General features: G+C 41.5%; 1 protein-coding gene across 1 annotated transcript; it reads left to right on the top strand.

Moving 5' to 3' along the window:
- Window positions 1-11,477: 11,477 nt before the first annotated feature.
- NIM1K (NIM1 serine/threonine protein kinase) lies at window positions 11,478-19,616 on the top strand. The gene is made up of 3 exons (XM_065739962.1): window positions 11,478-11,822; window positions 16,720-16,988; window positions 18,813-19,616. The coding sequence occupies exons 1-3, from the start codon at window positions 11,534-11,536 to the stop codon at window positions 19,560-19,562; spliced, it is 1,308 nt and encodes a 435-aa protein (XP_065596034.1). The 5' UTR covers window positions 11,478-11,533; the 3' UTR covers window positions 19,563-19,616.
- The last annotated feature ends 1,693 nt before the right edge of the window (window positions 19,617-21,309 follow it).

Raw genomic sequence — 21,309 nt, 5'->3', positions numbered from 1 at the left:
TCTTTTAATAGTGTTATAGAACTTGCAATTATAGAATCATAGAATTAAGGTGGGAAAAGACCTCCAAGTTCATCCAGTCCAACTGTCTACCTACCACCAATGTTGCCCACTAAACCACGTCCTTAAGTATCACATCTACAGATTTCTTGAACACCTGCAGGGTTGGTGTCTATTAACTTAATAGCGTTTGGATAATATGTGTACATCTAATTCTGTAGCACATCCAAGCAAAATTCTGGAGCTCTCTGTAGAGAGTACAGGGCAATAAGATGTGGGCTTGGTGCTGGCTCTGAGGCTGGAGCAGATTTTCAGCACAGTGGTCTCTAGTTCTGATGTTCAATACTGCCATAATTATTGTGATAAATCACCGTGTCTTTGCCTTTTACCTTAATGGTACTGACAGGTTTGAAAAATCAGTGACAAAAAAGAAAAAAAAAATCTGGAACCAGTAAAAAACAGTGAGAAATGTTTGCTCATGCCTGGCTCGTGACTGAGCGGTTATGAGAATAATCTGTTTGCTATTCTGTTGAGCTCTGTGTGTTGCCACCAGATTAAGTGGTGTGATTAGCTGGATTTAAGGGCTAATTTTATGAGACGATGCAAGAGGCATGCGTTTTCTCTCCGAGCTAGTATTGTGGCACTGAGAAATGCTTCTGCCTTGAAGAAAGATAAATGTAAATATTGTTGATGAGGATTCAGTTCAAGACCAAACTTTGCAGCAGCCAGAATACATTACTGATGTTTACACTAGCAAGCAAAAAAACAAAACGAAACAAAAACAGCACAGTTCTGGCTGAAGACAGAGTTGACTGTTGACATGTCTTATGCGATCAGGCAGATTAGCTTGGTGTTTTGTCTACAGCAAGCAGCCAGCTGGAGAAGTGCTCCTAGCGTACTCTTCAGGAGTCAATAGGTGATGTGTAATACATATCCAGGAGTTTCTGTCTCCTGAAGGGTTTTGGACTCTTAATGTTTGAGCTGGCTATACCCTTCTATACATAGAAACCAACTCACAGTCTCCTGCTGGCTGTAAATACAGCTCTCCATTAGTGCAGAGTATAGTTAAGATTTTAAATTAATTTTTATTTTTCTCAGTATGTTTTCTTGTGAATATGTAATTCCACACATATACACGTATCATTTAAGCAAAATATTCATTCATAAACATCTTGACAAAAATCTCATCTGATAGATTTTATTTATTTCCTTGTTTAATTATAATGATAAATAAATTAAAAAAATGTTCTGCTCAATCAGCCAGCACCTTTGAAGTAGCAGACTCCTATAATATTTTGACTTTGTATATTTTCTTTCTTTTCCTTTTTTTAAAACACCTATTGGTAGGTAGTTCCACTGCTTGTTTTCCTATTGTTTTTCTCCCTTTACAACACAAAACAAAACCAGAGGGTTTTTGTCCCCTTTCATTGAGTTCTGCTGCACTCAGGCAGCTGCTTTTTCTTGTTTTGATAGAGGGGAAGTGTACTAATCAGGTCCAAGACAGTGAATGAAATGGTAGAAGCGCTGTATTACCTATTTTAATACAGATGCCATTTCAGAACCTCAGTCAAATAGGAATATATTATTCTGCATTTGTACTACTGTGCCTCTATTCTTGGATTCTCTTATATATGCTTTTCCACAATTTTCCTGTGGATTTCTTCAGGGAGAAAAGCAAGGGCAGGTGCAGAATTGTACTATCAGCTATATACTTTCACCATACCTTGGATTTTGGATCATGTGTTGTGAATGACAGTTTTGAAAATGTAGAAGTCAGGTGGGTGTGTGCACTGGGGGAACAAATGTTTGCAGGAAATAATTTTTTTAAAGTTGTTCTAGAGCTGGCATTATTCCTAGCTTCCATTTTTACAAGTGTTTCAAAACCTGGTCTCCAGACTTAAGCACAGAAAATGTTAGTTTATTAAAAGGTTAATAAGTATCATCTGCCCTAACTTTTGGAGATGTTTTATACTCCTCTGTGTGGTAAATGTTATGAACTTTTGTATGTCTGTTCAGACGCCACCTGATACATATTTATTGGTTCCAGACATCTTTGGAACACCAGTTCATGTGCTGGTGGAGTTAATTAGAAAAACTAAACAGAAAGAATTGGTTTCCTGATGCTGCTGTCTGCCAAGACTTGAGCTACTCTTTCCTACAGACCCCAACTTTATGTACGTCTTCATTTTGACAAAAATAATCATCTGAGTCACAACGTAGATATACAACTAATCTCAACAAGATTACATAATTAAATTAAATATAGCCAAGTTTATTAACATTAACATTATTTAATTCAAGTCAGAAAAGCTCTGTCTGTTAATGAAGGGTGGAATATTGCATAGTCTTGGGGATTTGAGATGTAGAAACTTTTGCACGTGGCTCTGACAGAGGTTCAGTAGGAAGCTGTGGATTGCTGGGACATCTGAGGAGACCCTCTTCTGCCTCTTCCTAGCCAGAGGTGTGGGTCTGTGCCTGCCCTCAGGGTGTGGCTTCTCTCACGCTTCTCTAGCAGGACAGGACAGGTGCCTCAAGGTGTGGGTTCCCAATCCTCTGCATGCACTGCTTTTTTTCTTTGTTATGTTGCTTCAGAAGACAATATAGATTTTTCAGAGCTCAAAAAACAGACAAGCTTAAAGGCAGAACCAAAACAAAAGAACTTATTTATCTTAGTGTTTGCAGGAATGCATGTCTAGGCATTTAGTTGCAACACAGAAACCATGGTTGCAAAAAAATAAAATCTGGAATTGTGCTCTATCTAAGGGGGTTGGAACTAGATGATCTTTGAGATCCTTTCCAACCCAAACCTTCCTATGATTCTATGATTGTGTTTGGTTAACATCCCTTACCAAGGATCCTTAACGTGCATCATGGCAGCTGGAGCCAAGACAGCAGTTCATTTGGAGGTGGCAACTCTTGAGCATTGCTGAGTGCACTGAGAATGGTTTACTAGATCCCAGTTTAAAAGCACCCAGCCTGATTTCAATTCCATTTTCAATTCAAGTACAAGAGGATCTCTAATGGGCAATGTTTTCGGGTTTTCTTTTGTGTTGTGTTTTTTTTTTGTTGTTGTTTTGTTTTGGGTTTTTTTGATGGTTAGAGGTTAGTAGCAAAGACTTGTAATATGTGAAATAAGATCAAACCACATCCTGCTACACTTCTTGTTGAGTCTTCAGTGCTTTGAATCACAGAATCATAGAATCACCAAGGTTGGAAAAGACCTTCAAGACCATCCAGTCCAACTGTCCACCTACTACCAATATTTCCCTACTAAGCCATGTTCATCAAAACAACATCCAGATGTTTTTTGAACACCTCCAGGGACAGTGACTCCAACACCACCCCCCTGGCCAGATTATTCCAGCATCTGAATACTTTCTTTCTTAGTGAATAAAATTTTCATAATATACAACCTGGATCTCCCCTGGCTCAGACTGAGGTTGTTCCCTCTAGTCCTATTGCTAGTTACATGGGAGAAGAGGTCAACCTCCACTCACCACAACCTTCCAGGGAAAATTTAGATTAGACCTGAGGAAACATTTTTTTCTGAAAGAGTGGTCAGGCACTGGAATGGCCTGCCTAGGGAGGTGGTTGAGGCACCATCCCTAGTGCTGTTCAAGAAGCGTTTAGATGAGGTGCTAAGGGATTTGATTTAGTAGTTGGGTAGGGATAGTGATAGGAGGATTGTTGGACTAGATGATCTTGTAGGTCTTTTCCAACCTTATGAACCTATGAACCTAGTGTGTGATAAGGTCTCCTTGGAGCCTCCTTTTCTCCAGACTGAACAGTCCCAGCCACTCCTCGTAAGACTTGTGCTCCAGACCCCTCACCAGCTTCATTGCCCTTTTCTGGACACGCTCTCGGGCCTCCCTGTCTTAACTGAGCACAGCGTTTGAGGTGGGGCCTCACCAGGGCCAAATATAATCGTACATTAAGCAGTTTACAGGATTTAGGTGTAACAAAATTCTAAACACTTTAAATCTAACCATTAGTTATGTAAAAAGTACAAATGTGCATCTTCCTTGATAGATTTATTTTATCTGCAAATGTTCTAGAAGTTCTGAGTCCTGCTGTCACTTTGAGACATTAAAAACTGTCAGTAATGGAGTAGTTGTGAAGATACTCTCAGGTTCCTCTGTACTGATAAACAGCAGATAGTCTTTTATAGCAGGGACCTGCTTCTCCTCAGTATCTGTCAGTTCTGTGTGAGTACTGCACGTGTACATTTACACATTCCTGGAGTCAGGCTCAGTAGTGCAGTGGCTTGCTAATGCCAACTAAGCCACATCCCCTGACTCTGAAACGTGGAAATTCAGCAAAGAATTTGTATCTGTCCAAATAGGTTCGTGGAACATATCTTCTTCCCAGAGTAATTTAAAATGGACTATCTGAATGTTTAATCATCTGCTCAGTATAAGAAGTGAGTATATATTGAAGCAAATAAGTTTGATTACTTTAGAGGAGACAGCCAGAGTTATTTGTATTTGTAGGGCCATCTGGTATGTGCTCAGGACATCATGAAAAAAATATATCTGGTATGTAATAATAAATAGAGCATTTCCTCCATTTGGAAGCACATTCTGTGCTTCTCTTTCCTGCAACCAGCTGCAGTACAAATCTATTGCAGACTGTCTGCTTAGCAGTGTCTGTCTGCTTGAATATATCATCATTTTATTGGAATAAATACAGGCTGATTTCTACAGTAATCTGAATGGTACTCAAATAATTGTCTGCATCCTACTTGTGTTACTATCCCTTTTCTTTTTCCCCAATTTTTTTTTCAGTGAAAGCCTATGAGTCAAATTCATTTTTAATGATGCAATTGAATTAGATGAAAACGTCGTCCTGCAATTTATAAGCCCAGTGAAGACTTATGTTGCATCAGTTGCCACAGAAAACATAGGTTCATAGAGTCAGAAAACATGTTTAGTTGAAGCTGTTTTTTTTCCCTTGGAAGAGCATTTCCATGAACAGCTGACCAATTAGCATTGTACATCAGGGAAGGAAGTAGGAGAGACTGACCAAGTTAAATTTTATTTCAAAGTACAGACAGATTTCAAATTAATTCCTCCCATTTGCTTCAAAGACCTGGGAAATCAATGAGTTCTACACAAGCATTCCTTTTGGTCTTTGCTTTTAATGCAAGTTTATTCACAACACAAAGATTAGTTAATTCTGTCTGTAGCTTTTATCATGCAGTGCTACAAAGGGATAAAAGGGATTTTTCCCTGTGTTTTAATTTCTACTTCACGAGTCTTAATTAACTTAGTGCAGTTCATATGACACTGACTGCTGTGCATGTGCCTTCTTTTCAGCATGGTGCAGGCAGCTGGCAGGCTGTGGGCTTGATGCAATCAGTGCCTGGGACCTGAGGATACCCCAGCCTGAGGGCTCTCTTCCTCACTGCCCGGCTGCAAGAACTCATTCTGACCCATGACGGTAATGCGTGGAAGGTGGAAAGGTGAGTGTACACCAGCCTGGTACTGCAGCATCCTGAGATGGAACCCTGCTATTGCTGTGATGCAGGTGCAGCATAGATCCTGCTGTGCATCACTGTGCTCCTGCAGGGCATACCTGATGGCAGTGGCTCAGCGTCTTGCCGACAGCCACCCTGTGGCACTCCTGGACAGCCAGTAGTGGTAGGGGTCATAGTGAGATCTTTGGGTGGGTCTGTCTTCAGGCTAGTTGGTAAGCTCGTTGAGAGACAGCTCAGGTTCTGACAAGGAAGCACCTTGAGAAAAATGTTCTTCTTTCAGTGCTCATCCCATGAATGTGGAACAGAGCCAAAAGGTCAGGTTTTCAGTCTTTCTGATGAGCCAGAGGGCACCCAACCAGCACATGTACCCACAGAGTGAGAGGGCATGCGGGAAACAGAGGAGGGTCCTCTGAGAGAGAGAGGCCATGGAGCATGCAGGGCCTGTGGGCATGCATCGACCTGCAGGACTGGGAGTGTGTATGGAATAGACTTGTTATTGTATGACAACAAACATTTATGTTGTTCTGAAACATTTTATTTCATAAAGTCAAGCCTCACAGGAATTGAAAAGATATGCCCGATCTTCACCGCAGCTTTTCCTGTATGTCAGTCAGAAACAAAGCCACAATTCCTTCTTCAGCAATTCTTTGCTTACTGCGTTCCCACAAGCACTGTGTTTTCCTCCACGGGGCTGAGAGTGCCTCTGAGTGGGGCAGTGATCTTTTCATAGCAGTGCTCATTAGTAGCAAGGACTAGAGGGACTCAGTTTTAGAGCTCAGGCCGCACTGCACAGTGCCTTTCTGAGGCTGGGTGGTCTGAATCCCCCAAGAGCCTCAGGCTCTGTGTGAGGTCGTACTGAGGCAGCCACCCATGTCTGCATGTGTGGCAGTGTTCTGAGCCCTGTGTTTGGAAATGATAACTGAAGAAACTGATAACATTGTAAAGTGTTTTCGAATCTTATTCTGCCAGTGAGCAGCTATATCCTAAGAATTATCTCCTGGGTGTTACATTTTCTGTCCCTTTCTTTCTGCTTTTTCTCCTTTTTGTCCACTTAGACAAAAGTGTTTTGCAGTGTTTGTAGCTGGTACAGCAGTGCCAGATCACAGCACAGCAATATCAACCAAGTTAGATTTCACCACCCTGGCTTTTTGCAGAAACACCCAAGTAATGCCCCTGCTCTCACATCTGTATCACAGGGGCTGGCAGTCTGCACCCTCCAGCCCCGAGACTCCTGCTTTAGGTATACAGGACTCAGGCTTGTTAATTTAATCACAGAATTGTAGGGGTTGGAAGGGACCTCTAGAGATCATCTAGTCTAACCTCCCTGCCGAAGCAGGCTCCCTAATCCAGGCCTGAATGCAAAGTGTGTTTTCTTCTCCTCTTAGTAACACTTAGAGAGAAAGATATACAGTAGAGTTGATGAGTTCCTAGAAGTACCTTTTCAATTTTTCATTTTTAATTTTGGCAGCAGGACTTCTAATTTGCTTGGTTTGGTGTCGTTGTATTGAAGAGGACTTTGTTGTGGGGAAGGAGTCGGTGCAGTTCCACCTTTTGTTATCTCTTCCTGCATTTTGCAGGGAAACCACTGAAGGTGTTAGTATTCTGATCCATCAATCAATATGCAGTAGTAAAAATAATAATCCACAGTCTTCATAATTGTTGTTAACTTTCCCTTTCCCTTCACCATCTTGAAAGTAGTCTCATGGCTATGCTGTGTCTGAGACATGCACAGGTGCAGCAGGTTGCTATCAGCTGATATCAGGCTGATGTGCTGTGCTGCTCATGGTGGTGGTTCTGGCTGCTCTGTGCCTGCAAGGTGCTGCATGCCAGCCCTGGGAGATAATGGAGCGAAGGCAGCTGCTTGCTCCGGGCTTTACCACACTGCTGGAGGGGCTGCTTCAAAGTAGTCACTTGGTCCTTGGTACCTTTGTTTCTTCTTGCAGCCTAGAACATGCCAGATGAGGGAAGGAGCTCACTACAGTTCACACTGCAGTCATTGTTTTAAAATACTCTGGCGTATGTATCATATTAAGTGAAAAAGTGAATAGAGCTGCACATTCTGCTAAGGGCATATCTCCCATTTCAACATAAATAGCTCTTTCTTCAGCCTTTTGTAACACATGCGCATGTACTTTAGTATTTTTACAAGTGCTTACAGCATTATTTGATATTGCCTTACCCAGGGCTGCTATGCATGCTCATCGGCTGGAGAAACAGCAGAGCCTTGGGTAGTGGCATATGTAAGGTTGAAAAATAAGCTGCTGTGGTCTGGTTTTGCTTGAACCAAGTGGTGAACTGAGTGATGTGCTCAGGAGCAGTAGTAATTCTGGGGTGTACTGAAACTGGCATGTGAGACTAGGCAGTAAAAGCTGGTTGTTCCTGAAGGCTCTCCACAGTCAGCACTGAGTACTGTCAGTATGTCTTCCCACCTGAGCTGGGAACATACAAATTGGAGTTCAGTCTGTAACTGTGCTGCATTGCACGTTCTGAAGCTCTTCTCTCTGACACTCACAGAAATAACACTGAGAGTGCTGCTTATTCAGATTTAAAAAGGACAAACCTTGAACTAAACTTGATTTCCTTTGGCCACAACAGCCCTGTTACCTGAGCAAAAGCACAGGACTGGGCCACAGCATTCCTTGTGTAAATGAAACTGCTGTCTGGCTGCACTGTTATGTGGTGGTGTGTTTGTGATACAGCTCTTATCGACTGTCCTACTGGGCACTCTCCTCTTTTAGAGAGGTAGGTCTTCAAAACATAGGAATGTGTTGGATTGCTGGTATTTTCTTGACATAACTGGACTTTCAAAGCTATAGTGAAGAAGGATCAATATTTTCTTACCACTGACTTAAAAAAGCCCTGCTACTTTCAATTCTGTTCAATTCCAGAGCTGGCTTGCATTACATGTACTAGGATAGAGACAAGCAGTTCTTCAGGAGAAGTCAAGCAAACCGAGCTAATCCCCTGCCCTAAGGAAGTACCTCCAAAATCTCACTCTCCTCAGAGCACACAGCAGTAGGGCTGAAAAGGGAGCCCTGCTGCATTTATTGCAATGAGCAGTGGCATCTGTATAAAAAGAACAGACTGTTACTCTGAGGATTTGAGCAGCAGGAGACTACAATTGCAACTTCTTTTATATTAATTCAAACAGGAACTGCAGTGGTTTATATTTGCAAACCAAATTTTTGTTGCTTCTGTAAGAGACAGACTTAGTGAAAGAGAACAAGCTGCAAAGAACTGTGCTGCTAGACCTGTTCTAGCTGCTGCTACTTTTCCATGTCTCATCACAGGTCCTTGAGGCCAGGCCACTTTCATTTATGGGCCAACCAAGGACTTCAGGAACCAAAGTCTGTATATCCAGTCATTGCTTTTCTGTTTGTTTCCTGCATTTGCCTTTTGTTACATATTTCCTCACACCTGTGTTGCAGGCTTTAAAGTGTGCCTTCAGCAGTAGCCTGAAGGCATTTAATGCTTCCTAGAATACGACTAGAACATCAGTACCTGGAAATTCACGAACAGCGAGGTCAAACAAGAGCAGTGGTGGGCTGGGACATGTCTTAAATGTCTTACGTCTGTTCACCCTGTCTTATGTTGTTTCCTGTAGTGTTTATTTAGTTAGGTATTTTGCCTGATCATTTTGTTTTATGAAGTAATAATTCGGCCAGTACTTTCTCCTGGGGTTTTTAGATCAATAACCAGCCACACTGGGAACAAACAGATACATATGGACACTGTCCTCCATTGTCGGATTTGGATTATTACTGATTTTGTAGTTTCTTCCTTCCTGCTTGGAATTACTGTTTTCTTTTACAGACAGTGCCCTTTTAGATGCCATCATGGTGGATTTTACTGATTTAGGTTACAGGAAGGAACCTTTGCCAGAAATAGATGGCATATTTTCTGCTAACTCCAAGAATACTGAAATAGCTCATCTTAAAAGATGGGGGAAACCTAGCCAGTTGGCCATGGGCCAGCAGATTGCCAGGCTCACAAGTTGCAGGAAGCCTTGCTGGTAGATTAATGGTTTAAAATCTAATGCTCTAGAAGGAGAAGTTGGGCCCCAGTACGTATTTGGCAGGAGCAGATTCAGGATGAGTTATGTGCTAATGCCCTAATGCAGTTTTGCTTCTGACACAGCAGCATCTTTGCAAGGCTTTCATCTAACAATGTTTTATTACCTAAAATATTCTTAAAATCATGCTATGAAGCAGGTTAAACTAGAAAACAACTGTGGGACAGAATTCGAGCAATCCTGCAAGAAATTGTCCGTTTCACTTACGGAGAAGGAGAGCAAATACAGAATGTGAGTTTGGGTTTGGGTGGATTTTGCTTGTTTGTTTAGCTTGTATTTTTTGCTGAGGATACTCCACATCCTAAGTATTTCTTCCCTGGTATCAAATAATGGGGACAGAAGCAGCATGCGGTGCTCCTCAGGCTGGGCTGATGGGTGGATCCTGCAGGCTTTGTCCCATTTCCACTCAGTCTTTCCTCCACTAACAGTTTCAGGGTTTGGCCAGGGATGGTTGCAAACACGGCCAAGGGGCTGACTCTACTTGGATTCATAGAACACTATAAAATATATTTGAATACTCTGTCTTAAAGTCTGGGCAATGTTTACCAGTTGTTTACTTCCCACTCCTTTTCATTCTTTCTTTCTGGTGATTTGACAGCATTCCAGATCCAACGTCGATCTGATTGAATGATACTGTTTTCTATCAGACAAGAAAGCAGCCTTTTTCTGTGCAGCTGTGTGACATGCAGAGCTCAAACAGGAGTAAAATCTCCGGAGGAGAGAAAGAGGAGTTCAAAGGCACATCGCGGAACAGGCAGTCTCTGCCTGGCTGCAGTTGCAGCAGTGTCAGGGCTGAAGGCACGGCGAGGAGAGCAGCAGGGATGCTGACCTGGCAGCGCGTGCTCTGAGCCGCAAGGAGTGCTTGTGGTGCCCTGAGTCTCTCCTCTTCCTCTCAGTGGGGCTGCTGGGGTTTAGAGGCCACTGTCATACAATGTACTGTTTTAATGTTAGTCATTAGTTATGTATTCAGAGAAAGGGCTTCTTTGCACATGGTGCCAAACAAATTGAGTTAAACTGGTAAAATGATGCCTGGTGCGCTGTTTCTAAGTGAAGTGCTTGGCTGTTACATAAAGGTATTAATGACTTTCTTCATCTGTCTGCTTAGGAACACCGTGCGTCTGGCAAAAATTTGAGAAGGCTCAAGGCGTTAAAGAAAGCTCATCTAAATAAAGGCGGGTTAAAGTGACATTGCAGTTACTTAATCCTGTATTGTCCTGCCATGTGACTTCAGTGATACTGAGGCGCTGCGTTTCTTTTGGCTGGTGCACAGATTATGCTTTTCCTGTCATCTTCCAGGATCAGTTGCTCCGTCAAAGCAGGAATGGGAAGGAGACAGAAGGGTAACAGACTATTTACAGCAAGGCTTCGAGGCAGTCACTTCCAAGGTACGGTGACGAGCTCCCAGGCTGAGGAATGAATCAGAGAAAAAACCCTGTGTTCAGCTTTTGGACTGGTACCAGAATCAGGAGCCACATTCTTAAGGTCAGCTACTCGAACTGGAAGCATCTGGATTTATGCAGAGCAGATAATCAGCTATGTGTTTGAATTTTTTCTGTCAAGTTAGTTTTCAGAGCAGCGAGCTAAAACCTGAAAATTTGTGTCAAATATTTTGCATTTGTATCAAATGTTCTACGTAGGATGTGAGCAATTCAGTGCTTTTCTGCACAAAGCTTACTGTTTTAAGTGCAAAGCCTCTTTTACCTTGTAAATGAGTATACCGACATACTAAATCTGTCAGTGAGAAATGGACAAAAATATAATCAAATTCCATCTCCAAATTTGGACAGAACTGCAGTGTGTAAATACCAACAGATCTGTTTTTGAGGTGACTTCTTAACTAGTATGTGGACTTCTTCAGTAAGCTGTTTTGTTGCTGTTTGCACAGAGACCGTTACATGCGGGATTGTACACTAACAGAGGAGTACTTCATTTCATTCAACTCCTTGTTGGGACATTTTGTTCGATGGGGAAGTGATTACCTACAGACTATGACAACAGGATTTGTGAATGGAGGAGGTCTTGGAAAGCACCGCTATGCCAGGTGGAATCGTGAGGACAGTGGAGAAGACTATGGGCGTGAGGAGTGCTGTGGAGATGAAGAGGGCAGGCAGCAGAGGCTGACCCCATTTGAGAAACTAATGCAGGATATGTCCCACAATGAGAAAGTGGTGAAAGAATTAACCCTGGGAAAGAGAATTGGCTTCTATCGAGTCAGAGGAGAAATAGGAAGTGGGAACTTCTCGCAAGTGAAACTTGGAATTCATTCCCTGACGAAAGGTAGGCACTGCTGTGTGGGTCACCTGGTTTCTGATCACCGTAGTTCTGTGTGTACACAAATGGACCTCTTTGGGAAGAAAAACACTGCCTGAGCCCTCAACACACAAACCAGCTGCACGTGCCTCTTTTGTTGCATGAATCTTTAGGCAGGTACACAGATAAAAGCTTATGTTTGCAGCAGCCTTCCCCTGTGACAAGCAGCTAGAAACACTTTATTCGGGTGGCACTTCTCACGCTGCAGCTTGACACCCCACACTTTGAAAATAATGTTGTGAACATTGCACCTGTTGTCTCCCCTGCCCAGCTCAGGGCCTGCAGGCTCACGGGTACTAAACTTCCAGGGCAGCCTGGCTAGGCACAGGACTGCCGCAGCCGAGGGGAGCAAGGCTTTCCTTGCTTAATGGCTAATTTTAGTAATTTTGTTGAGAAATTTGCTGTTGTGGCACACAGGTGGTGTTAGTACAGTAACACACTAAGGTAAAAAGCTGGGACACGGAAATAAGGTGTGGGCTGAGCAGATGCGAGAAAACGAGCTTTGGTACAGCCAAACCTGGGAAGAGGGTTGTGCTGAACTGCCAGTATTTTTCTTTTTGTAAGTACAGAAGTGCACTGCATATACTGCTCGTATGGAGAGCTAGAAAAGCTAGGCAACTGCAGCAAACTCTTTGGTTACAGCTGTAACTACAGAGTTGCTTTCATCTACCCTGTTTCCTCTGCTGTCTGGACAATAATGGAAACTGTTCTTGATTTCCATTGGGGGTGGCTAGTTTTCCACATCTTTGTACATTACTATCTACAGTTTTTCTCGCTGTCTCTCCGTTATAATTGTATTGATTCTCATTCCTTTCACCACCTTAAAGTGAGAAGACCAGATATTCCCCAAAACTTTAATTCCCTGCAGTCTGCTGCTGCTACTTTTCCCTGACCACCTCCTTCAGCCCTGACTGCAGAGGTCTGAAAGCTCATGTTGAGCCCAGCTATGGTGCAGCCATTGCACTGGGAAGTGAGGGTTTTTCTTTTCTGCTTCTTTGTTTCAGGAAGGCACCCCTGTCCTCTTTGGCCCACAGCAAAATGTTTTTTATATCTATTAAGTGATTTTCTTCATTTCAGAGAAAACTGTCGTGTGTTTACAATTGGCAGAAATGCTGCTCTCATGCTGGGAACAGGAGGAATACTGATGGGAAGATAAATTTGAGCTGGATGAAGCTTTTACCTGTTGAAGTTCCTTTGGAGACAGGTTGCTTTAGCATTTGAATAGGGCTGATTGATTGAAAACTTTTAGACTTTGGCAAGTATGGTAAATTTGAACAGATTAAATGCCAAAACCAAAGACATTTTTATTCATGGAAAAGCTTCTTATTCACCAGAAATCTCAAAAATTATTGTTATTTATTGTCTTCAGGGGCTAAAACTTTCACTGGTCAACTTTTTGATGCTAAGTTAGCAAGTGTTATGAGGAAGGAAAGCTGAGGGGAGAACACCTTCTTTCTTGTTTCTGCTTGTGACCTTGCCTGGCCTCATAAAATATGCAGTTGGGATGGAAGGAGAGGAACAAGCATGGATGCATCCTCCCTTGCATAAGCACACACATATACACACACCCTTCCAAAGAGGAATCTCTTTCTTCCAATAGACGTACGCTGTTGTGTTGTTAATGAACTGATGTGTCTGCACAATGCTAATGAGTAAGTCTTTTTTTGGCAAAGGTGTAAATAAAAAGGCTTCCCTTGGGGCAGGGGAAGGTATGTGTATATCTTGCATATATTCATCTCTTCTGTTATTGTCATAAGTTCTAAACATTGTCCTTCTGCTGACATTTCATCCTATCTTGAAAAAGGAAACAATTTTGTTCTTCACCAGAATCAGTTTCTGTAGCCATTACAGGTGCATGCTGTTCTGTAGCCCTTGTGATCTGTTGCAGCAGAACACCTGAGAAAGGTTTGTAAGAGGCTGATAAGGGAAAAAAAAAACAAACCTGCATCATAGTGGATGAAGAACCTTGCTTCTCTCACAAAGAGTGCCTTGGTTGTTCAGCAGCTGCAGGAAGATCTTTGGTGGCATGATGTGTGCTGCGTTATTCAGATGCATTGGCCCGTTTAGTAGCTTGCATTTTTGCACAGATTTTCTCCAGGTGCTTGCTAAAAACTGTTTGGTTCCTAAGCTCTGTGTAACCCATAGCATCGTGTAACCCATAGTTTACAAACTTTCCACTGTATCGAAAATATAGCACAAGAGCAGAGCTGCATGGATGCAATTAAGAGCACTCAAAATGTAAAGCTGATGAAAAATCAGCCTACAGTTAAGCAGGAACATCCAGACACCAGTTTTGCTTTTTTTTTTTTTTTCCTGCTATACAAGAGAAATACAGGGCTTAGAAACCAGGCTCCATCTTTGTCTTTTCTTTCTTTTCTGAAACAGTTTTGAAACAAACCAAAGGCCTTTTCTTACACTGCAGGTTGGCTGGTTTTCTATTTACTGCATGCATATACAACTGCAGAAATGCAGATTTTAATGAGCTTGGTCCTGACACGGTGCTGTGTGAATGAGATCAGGCCCTTCATTTTGAAACCCTTTTTGCTTTTTTGTTTCCTTTCCTTTTAAAAACTTACTGAGAAAACAGATGACATGTCAGAAGGACAGGAACAGTTGAAATTTAAGGTCCCTTCCAGCCCAAGCCATTCTGTTGCTCTACATAAATTCTGGAAAAATAAAATGGATTTCTCCTTTTTTTTTTTTTTTTTTTTTTGCTTGTTTAAAGTCCAATTGCTCACAACTTTTATAAATCAAGATGTAACAATGCTAAGGGTACAAGAATTGTTTTCCCTGTAGCATCTAAACACCTAGATGTGCAAACCTGCAGTGAGCTAATGCTTTTTATTCTTGGTTCAGGGACTCGGTATACTACCAACGTGACAGGGGTTTTACAGTCTTTCACCCCTAGGTCAGCAGCCAGAGCTCTGCTAGGACCTGCTGAGTGCTGTTCCCATTAAACAGCCCATTCCCTTCTGACTCACCATGCCAGGTGTCACTACTGTGCAGTAGGTGCAATCATTCCTAACAGCCTCAGTAGGCAGCACAAAGCAGGGAACACTGCCTTCTCCTCAGTTCAGATGCTGCCTGAAAACAGGACCATTCAAGGGAGAAGTCAGTGCCTCTCAGAATCTCATTTCCTTAGAGATTCTCCTGCAATGTAGCAGGGGAATCAATTCATGCATTTATGTTACTAAGAAATGTAAATATACCAAACATGGAGTTTTCTTAATTCATACAGGCATAAATGCACATATATCAATAACACTTCAGGCGCAATGAAACACCGAATTTGAGGTAAAAACCTATAATGGTATAAGTGAAAGCACCTTGAATGTTTTTCTACCAAATGTAAACATACAATGGCCTCGTCATGCTTCTTTTAAACTAATGTGGGTTTTTTTAATTAATAATTTAATCTTGTCTGCTAGAAGCTGAAGTTTTTCTTAGAAATAAAATGGTAAGAATGATGAATTGCAAAGACACATGTGGAAATAGTGTTTTTTCCCCAAGAATAAATAGTTGTTTCAACTACCATGTTCCAGTTTAATTTTGCTGTCTTACTAAGTTATACAAAGGCACGGTAAGCCTATTTTAACCAGACTAATCCCTCCAATACCAGCTGTATTCAAGACAAAAGCCATGACCTACCAGTTTTCATACAGAACCTTAAGAGCACTTCTCACTGATCTTTTTGAGCTACCCTGTTAATATGGTGAAGCTGCATAGGTATATTACTATTTCAGAGCCCTTGTTTTACTATAAATGTGTTACAGAAATAAGCAGAATTTAATCATGGCTTTGCATTACCAGGACAGTGTAAAACAGATTAGCTGTTTTACAGGATCCCTGCAACTTATTCTATGTCACTGTTTTCTTTCTTTCCTTGGTTTAAAATCTGTGGTGTGAATTCACGGCCCACTGTGGCACAGACATAAAATTGTACTTTTCCTGTATTCTGTGCAGTACCAAGAACCACTCATGCATGAACACGTTGGAAAAACTGGCACAGCTATCCTGAGAAAGACAAACCTCTGCAACACTGATTTTGGTAACTGAGAATTTGTGGGGATACGGGATAAGCCATTAGGCAACATTTCTGTAAGTCACATAAATGTAAACACATCTGCTATAGGCTGGCAGGGTTATTTCCAAAATCCTTATGCTACCTCCAAGTTAGTCTGCCTGCTCTGAAACAGATTACCTAAATTCAACACCTCCATTAATCTGTAAGCACCAGGCTGTTGCATGTAATTCATTCACCTGAACAGCACTGAGCTAGTAACAAAAGCACAGAGTTCCTTTAACAAAACACAGCACACAGTCAGAGAGTTCAACAGCACAGTGAACGGCAGGTTGAGAAGGGAGAAAGGCCTGCAGCCCTGGCTTAGGGGCTTCACAGGAACAGCCTGTATCCTCAGAATGGAGTACAGCCACTGGATTTTGTCATGCTGAGGCTTTCATTTGCCCACTTCCTTCTCAACAACAGAGAGCAGGAACACTAACTTTCACTCAGACTGGGGCCAGATTTCTGTTTTGAAAGTTGCAGTGCCTGAGTTAGACACCTAACACAGATAATTGTTGCCATCAGATATGTATTGACATGCTTGACAGCCTAAAAACACATTACATGATTTGATTAGCACCTGTAATACTCTATCAGCCTTTAGCTTTTTAGCTTTATCAGCAGCGAGTAGGAGGATGGAGGCAGTAAGGAACATGGGTGCAAGTGAAAGATGACAGGGCTCAGTAGGCCTCTCTAGCTTATCTTATATTCATCATTGCAGTTATATAACCAAGCATTGTACATAAACAGTATTATCATTTGCACTTATTGAATTAACATGGAAAAGCATTCTCTTTTCAGAGAAAGTAGCTATTAAGATTTTGGACAAGACAAAACTAGACCAGAAGACGCAACGTTTGCTATCGCGTGAGATATCCAGCATGGAGAAACTCCACCACCCAAACATCATCAGGCTATATGAAGTGGTGGAGACACTCTCAAAACTGCACCTGGTAATGGAGTATGCAGGAGGTGGGGAACTCTTCACTAAAATCACCACAGAAGGAAAGCTAGTAGAAACAGAGTGCAAAATAATCTTCTCCCAGATTGTTTCTGCTGTGAAGCACATGGTAAGTTGCTCCTCCATGGGCACATTGCTTCTCACTGCTCCAGCTGATTTTGAGGATATATCTTGTTTTCCCAATTAGAAAGTTTGCTGTTATCAGGATTTCAGGCCCACGTCTCTGAAGAGTGAAACAACTTGAGAAATGTGGCCTTAAAGATACCTAAGAGAGCTTTCAACTCACTGCCTCTATGCTGACATGTTTGGGGAGGAGGCTGAATTGTGAGCACGTGGTGGGTGGAACCATCCATTCAGTAACAGCATTCCTCCTGACCACTTTAAGTTGACATAGGGACCAGGTAGCAAAGCTTAATTTCATCCCTTAGCTATTTCAAAGCACAGTATCACTCATTCTTCTGCTAAAAGAAAGTGTTCCAGAGGTGTGTTATACATTGCAGATATCCAGCTTGCAATTCGTAGAACCCAAAGCATTCTATAAAGGCAGAAAAGAGCAATTAACTACTTCCAGCACAACCTCCTCTGAACCTTGCTTACTAACTACAGCTGCTTAAAACAACCTCACAAAAGCCCAGAGAAGTCTGCTCTGCATTTGACTTAAAACTAGTAATTGTTAAAGTTGGTTTAGTGTGCCCTCTGGTGGCTCGTACTCTCCTGCCATGCGGTAGACTCTGAAAGGCAGGAAGCAAGGGTATTTCCAGGTCACACACCTAGAAATGCATGGCAAATAACATATACAAAACCCATATTAATGTATTTTGACAGAGCAATCAGATATCTTTAAATGAACTAGCTTAAACATCAGGGACAGTATTCAGGATCTACTGGATCTTAAAAGATTGCATGTATTTCTTTGCATTAAACCCAGAACTCCAAGCTCATCAACTCATGCACAGTCCCCTCCAAAATTCTTTATTTTTGCTGATTAAAATCGGGTCACTTATATCCCATATCTCACTGTTGCCAGCCCACAAGAGGACCAAATATGCTCGTTTTTGATGAGTTAAAAGATCAGAGGATGCAGGATTTCCCTAGTGTCTCTATGTGCACTCTCTTACTTAAAAGGGTAAGGGCAGAGAGTGCTCGCCTTCCTTCTTGCTAGTTATTTCAAAGATGAAATTAAACCCTTAATACAGTTACACGTCTACTCAGCAGATCACATCAGATTGAGTACTTCTGTTTCTGAGGTTAAAAAAAAGGTACATTTTGTAGCCTATTTACTTCAGATTTCTAAAACTGGAAGAATACTGACCATCCTGCAAGGATGTAAAATATCACTAGGCTCAGGTTTGAGATCCTTTTCTCCTACTAGTATTAGATATTAGGATATTGGATCACAAACTAGGACAGTTGCTACAGTTCTCTCACCTGGTTATCACATTCACTTTATGGCGTCAGTGAACTAGAAGCTTTCAGTTTGTAAGCCTGCATGCTCAGAACACATGCAAAAATGGCTTTACTTAAAAAAATGAAAAAACAAACAAAAAAACATTGTTACATCAATACAGAAATGTAGTAATATCAAAAGCAAGTGCTCTGAATCCTGAAAGATACAATATGCTCAGCATGTGAAGATACATGGTCACGTAGGATTAGCCATAATGTCATCACATCTGCTTAATACAAATAGTAATTGCTCATTGACAAGATATTGCTATCCTTAAAAAAAGAAAAGAAAAAAAAAAAAAAACACAGCATATTTCTGCACCTACTCAGTCACATTTTCTTGCCAGGAGACAATTAAGATGGACTTGTAACCTATGGCATGCTCATTTCTTTGAGGTAAATAATTCCCTTCCCCATGCAGTAATTAATCTATGACAAGGAGTGGTCACTTAAGCACTTGCTAATACCTAACCTTCTTCTTTTATAGCATGACAATAATATCATTCATCGAGACCTGAAAGCAGAGAATGTTTTCTACACCAGTAACACCTGCGTTAAGGTGGGAGACTTTGGATTCAGCACAATCAGTAAGAGAGATGAAACTTTAAATACTTTCTGTGGGTCTCCTCCTTATGCTGCCCCTGAACTCTTCCGAGATGAAAACTATGTTGGCATTTACGTAGACATCTGGGCACTAGGAATATTATTATACTTCATGATAACGGGGATCATGCCATTTCGGGCAGACACGGTGGCCAAACTGAAAAAGTGCATTCTTGAGGGGACATACAGCTTGCCTCCCTGCCTCTCAGAAGCTTGCCAGAAACTGATTAAAGGAGTCCTTCAGCCAGTACCAACAGAACGATACTCTGTCAAACTTATTATGAACAGTGAGTGGATGCAGGGGATACAGTACCCAAGACCTTTACAGCCATTTAAACTGGATCCCAAGTACTTATCAGAGATCAACACACTCAAAGAGGAGGAAATTGAAGTGAAAAATGCTCTGAAAGATCTGGGAATCACAGAAGAACACATTCAGAATAACCGGGGAAGAGATGCACGCAGCTCAATAACAGGTGTCTACAGAATCGTTTTACACAAAGTACAAAAGAAAAGGGCACTCGAATGCGTCCCTATAATGTCCCATCCCGACCCCAATGAACAAGATACGAGGAAAGGAATCAGCTCCTGTGACGGTATAAAGCACACATCCAAGCTGTGCTGTATTTTGTAAACCACATTACAGGCTTTATACTCGGCACACTTAAAGTGTTTTATTCACTGCTCATGGGTTACATTTTTTGTAATTTTTAAATAAACCAAATATGCCTCAACTCCTTTGCATTTTTCAGCTCGATTTGCTGAAATGCAGAGCTCTAGTGCACTTGTGTTTGTCTCTTGCTTCAGAAACATGGTGTAATTAGTGCAAGAACTCAAGTAAAACAGTAAGAAATTATCAGCAGAAGTGATCTTTTAATAACCATCTAATAGTGTTGCACATAACACACTTTGCAGATCTCTCAGTACAGCCATATAACAGATAACTTCTTGACAAGTTTTACCTTAGCTTGACGCAACTGTACCACTGCAAACAGGACAGTTTTTGCAGATAATTAAATTTAAGCAAAAAACAGATTGCAAATTCTGAACATCTTAAGCAAATTAAACACGCTAAATTAAAAATCAACTCTCATTGCATTTTAATTAAAGAAAAAGCAGTGCTGTTGTGGACTACAGTTCTCGATTTGTCAAAATTCAGAGGAAAATTGCAAATTCAGATATGCTACTTTAACCCTCCATGTGTGGTCACAATTTTTAGTGCCTGACTGGCTGGGTTACCAACATTTAATCTTCTGACACCTTCCACCATCTGTACAATTCTCACAGCCTCAGAATGCTTGGAATCCAGCTGCACTCAGGCAAAGAAACAGATATAAGCAAACTCCTAAACCCTGAAATTCTTGCTTTAGCACTAGTTATCGCGAAGTAAATTGAGTGCTGTTAATACCAAAATCTGGATACAGGCTGGACTAGCCTTCTGTCATCCTACTTTGGCAAGGAGGCTGGTACAAAACTGATTTTGACATCCCGGATCACCACAAGTTGAAAGTTGGACACCCTGACAATTCTGATTTTTCCCGAGTGTCACTCAGATGATGCCATGTCCCAGTCTGCCTTCATCTTTCATCAGGTATTTTATGCTTCAATCAACCAGCCCAAATGCAAGACTGGAAAAGTGCAATAGCTTTCCTCTGAACTGGCACAACTGAAATGCCTACACTAAGGCAGAGTCTAAATGATTTTAGTTAAGGCAAGTAAATTGAAGGTTTAGAGAGGTACAGCTAGCGCTCTCGAATGTAAAAGCAGGATCCCTTATCTATTATCAGGACCGATTTGATTTTCTGTTGACCTTAAAAAAAGTGAATAATGTAAATGGAGCAACAAGATGACTCTGAAAAGCCACCTGTGGGAAACTAGGTTCAACCAGATTCAGCACAAAGCAAGAACCAATTCCCTTTCACAGTTTTTATGAGAAGATAAAACAATACTATCTTTCAAAATACAGTAACGAGATTTATTTTATGTCATATGCTGGGAATTAATTTCTCCACTACGAACGGATGCCACTTGAAAGTGTTTAATTTATCTTGAAACATAGCCTTGAAGCAATGATTTTCCCCCAGCCTCAGCAACTCTCTTTCCATTGTAACAGAATACTAAAGACAAGGATCCAGGAGGTCCACAAAGACTGTGGCCCCATCACTTCAAAATGTTCGTAAGGCCAGTTTCCTCTTTCTTGCCTGTTAGAGAAAAAGCACATCCTGAAAACCCAACAAGTCAGCACTACTCCAACACGTTTCAAATATCTCAAACTTTATTTTAATAAAGGATCTGCCTCACAGTGAGGTCCCTGTGGTTAACTTATCTTTGTGCCAGTAGCAGCTCAATTCTTGGCTTGTCCACTGCCAGCAATGGACTTT

The sequence above is a fragment of the Cyrtonyx montezumae genome, unplaced genomic scaffold, assembly GCF_038088225.1.
Source record: "Cyrtonyx montezumae isolate F1298 unplaced genomic scaffold, pur_monq_1.0 scaffold_25, whole genome shotgun sequence".
Taxonomy (NCBI): domain Eukaryota; kingdom Metazoa; phylum Chordata; class Aves; order Galliformes; family Odontophoridae; genus Cyrtonyx; species Cyrtonyx montezumae.
The sequence above is the reverse complement of the archived record's forward strand: the minus strand, read 5'-3'. Positions and strand labels throughout refer to the sequence as shown.